The sequence below is a fragment of the Sceloporus undulatus genome, unplaced genomic scaffold (genome assembly GCF_019175285.1).
Source record: "Sceloporus undulatus isolate JIND9_A2432 ecotype Alabama unplaced genomic scaffold, SceUnd_v1.1 scaffold_5234, whole genome shotgun sequence".
Taxonomy (NCBI): domain Eukaryota; kingdom Metazoa; phylum Chordata; class Lepidosauria; order Squamata; family Phrynosomatidae; genus Sceloporus; species Sceloporus undulatus.
The window spans coordinates 1165-3442 of NW_024808154.1; the positions used below are offsets into that span (position 1 = coordinate 1165).

The 2278-nt window shown below is 48.4% G+C and overlaps 1 protein-coding gene across 1 annotated transcript; it reads left to right on the top strand.

Moving 5' to 3' along the window:
- Positions 1-757: 757 nt before the first annotated feature.
- LOC121918160 (dynein axonemal heavy chain 2-like) lies at positions 758-2065 on the top strand (the record flags this gene model as incomplete). The annotated part of the gene is made up of 3 exons (XM_042444255.1): positions 758-861; positions 1567-1744; positions 1885-2065. Coding segments are annotated over 3 exons (463 nt in total), but the record flags the coding sequence as incomplete, so codon positions are not given.
- Positions 2066-2278: the final 213 nt, after the last annotated feature.

Below are 2278 nucleotides of genomic sequence, written 5' to 3' on the forward strand. Positions count from 1 at the left end.
ACTAGGCCTGGTTTGAGACCAGGCTGTAGTTGATTTTCAGGAACCAGGTGGGCCCCAGGCAAGATTGGGTACAGAACAAAAACCAAAGTGCGGAATGGAAAAGAAGGATGCAGGCATGTAGTCAAACCCAAGCAGAGCTCTCAAGATCCAAAAGAAAGAAGAGGGTCCAGAGTGCCAATGCAAAGCTAGTCCAGAACCAAGCCACCAACTGGGAAATGGGAGCAAGTGCTTATTAGATCCTTACACTAAAGCAGAAGTGGGGAATCTCTGGATTTTGTTGTACTGTGCCTCCTGTTAGCCCTTATGATTGGCTATGCTGGCAAGAGCCGCCCGATAGTACTTCAGTAGCATCTCGAGGGCCTCACAGTCTTCATTTCTGTTAGATAGGCGTTGGCCGGCGAGAGTCAGCTAACAGTGCTTGGGCAGCCAAATACTGCTGCCTCGAAAGTGCGCTTGAACCCTTCAGCTGGGCTTGCAGGAGAAATGGCCTGTAGGTAGCACAGGAGGTCAGGTGCTGGAATCTGGCTGCTGGGAGACCCATTTGAGAAACATCTGTCCCCCAGCGTTTCACACTTTCTTTCTTCTGCATGGTGACAAAAAACAATGAGAGCTTAGAAAAAGCTGTGGCAGAATGTCAGTCATTTTACCACTGCTGTAAGAAGTGTCTCATAATCCCTGTGACTTTGGAATGATCTCCCCTCTGCCTTTCCTCCCATTCCATGTCTTGAGATGCACATGATGGAAACTCTGTTTTCAGGACCTGGACGGCTGTGTCATCCGACAGACCAACACTCAGTTTGCCTATGGCTATGAATATCTGGGAAACTCTGGGCGGCTGGTCATCACCCCACTTACTGACAGGTACCCCATGGCATGAGCCTCTGACCCATATTTGTTTTGGCGCTTGTTGAATAGAGAGGTGGGCATGTGTGGAAGAGCTGGTGTGACTTTCTGACAGGTTGCAACCTGTGTCTTCCTTGTCTTGGTTGGCAAGCCGAGGGATCCACTAAGAAGATCAGGAGGGGATCAGGAATGTAATTACCAGGCAAAATAAAGGCACTGGGTTCCCAAATAAATATACGAATGGATAAAAGTTTCCATCAGTCCTCACATCCCTAGCATTGCTGAGATGAGACATTAGAAATTGCTCACCCTTAGAACTCTTTTATTTGTTGCGTTTGCATTCCCTTGGTCACTGTGCCTTTTTTCATTGAATGCTTAAACTGTATTTTTAAATACTCAACTGAATTTTTAAGTTTTAATTTTTAAGTTATTATAATGCTAGAAATTTGGACATCACAGGATAATTTCATTGAGGAGGGCAGAGCTCTTAGTTGGGAGAACACCATAATTTTATTCCCCCTACCCATAGCTACACCCCTATGAGGGACACTGGAATTGAGGTGGAGGCCTACTGTTTGCGGGTGTGCAATGGAAACGAATGGAGCATAGACAGAGCAGGAAAGAGTGCAGCAGTGGCCAATGAGAAGTGAGGAACCAGCTGTGGTGCACCCACAGTCCTGCTCTGAGAAAAAGTCAACAAGGTTCAGGTTGCTTTCTTCACAGGTGCTACATGACCCTGACCACAGCCCTCCACCTCCACCGGGGAGGGTCCCCCAAAGGTCCTGCAGGCACTGGCAAGACAGAGACAGTGAAGGACCTGGGCATGTACGTGATTGTGGTGAATTGCTCTGAAGGCCTGGACTACAAGTCGATGGGGCACATGTACTCTGGCCTGGCACAAGTAAGTAAGATGTAGTGTGTGGAACTTGTGTATGTGTCAGTTGCTGATATCACCAGGCTGGGCTCCTGATGCAATCTAGCTCTTGAACTTCCTACGGGTGCCCTGGCTTTCCTCAGCTCATTGCCTTCTTTACCTCACAGACAGGTGCCTGGGGCTGCTTTGATGAGTTCAACCGCATCAACATTGAAGTGCTGTCTGTTGTGGCTCAGCAGATCCTTTCCATCCTCTCAGCTTTAGCTGCCAACATGACTCGCTTCACCTTTGAAGGCCATGAAATCAACTTGGTGTGGTCTTGTGGCATTTTTATCACCATGAACCCAGGTGGGAATCTAGGAGATCTCGGATGGGACAAAGAGTGAGCTGAGCTGAATAGCAGGGGGGTGGAGTAAGGTGGACATACCTCTGTCGCTGCCCAGTGCCCGGTACTGATGCTCTTCCCTGTGCCATATGGCAGGATATGCTGACAATCTCAAGTCCATGTTCCGTCCTTTCTTCTTCGTGGTCTCTGCGAATCATACAAATGGGTTGTACTGC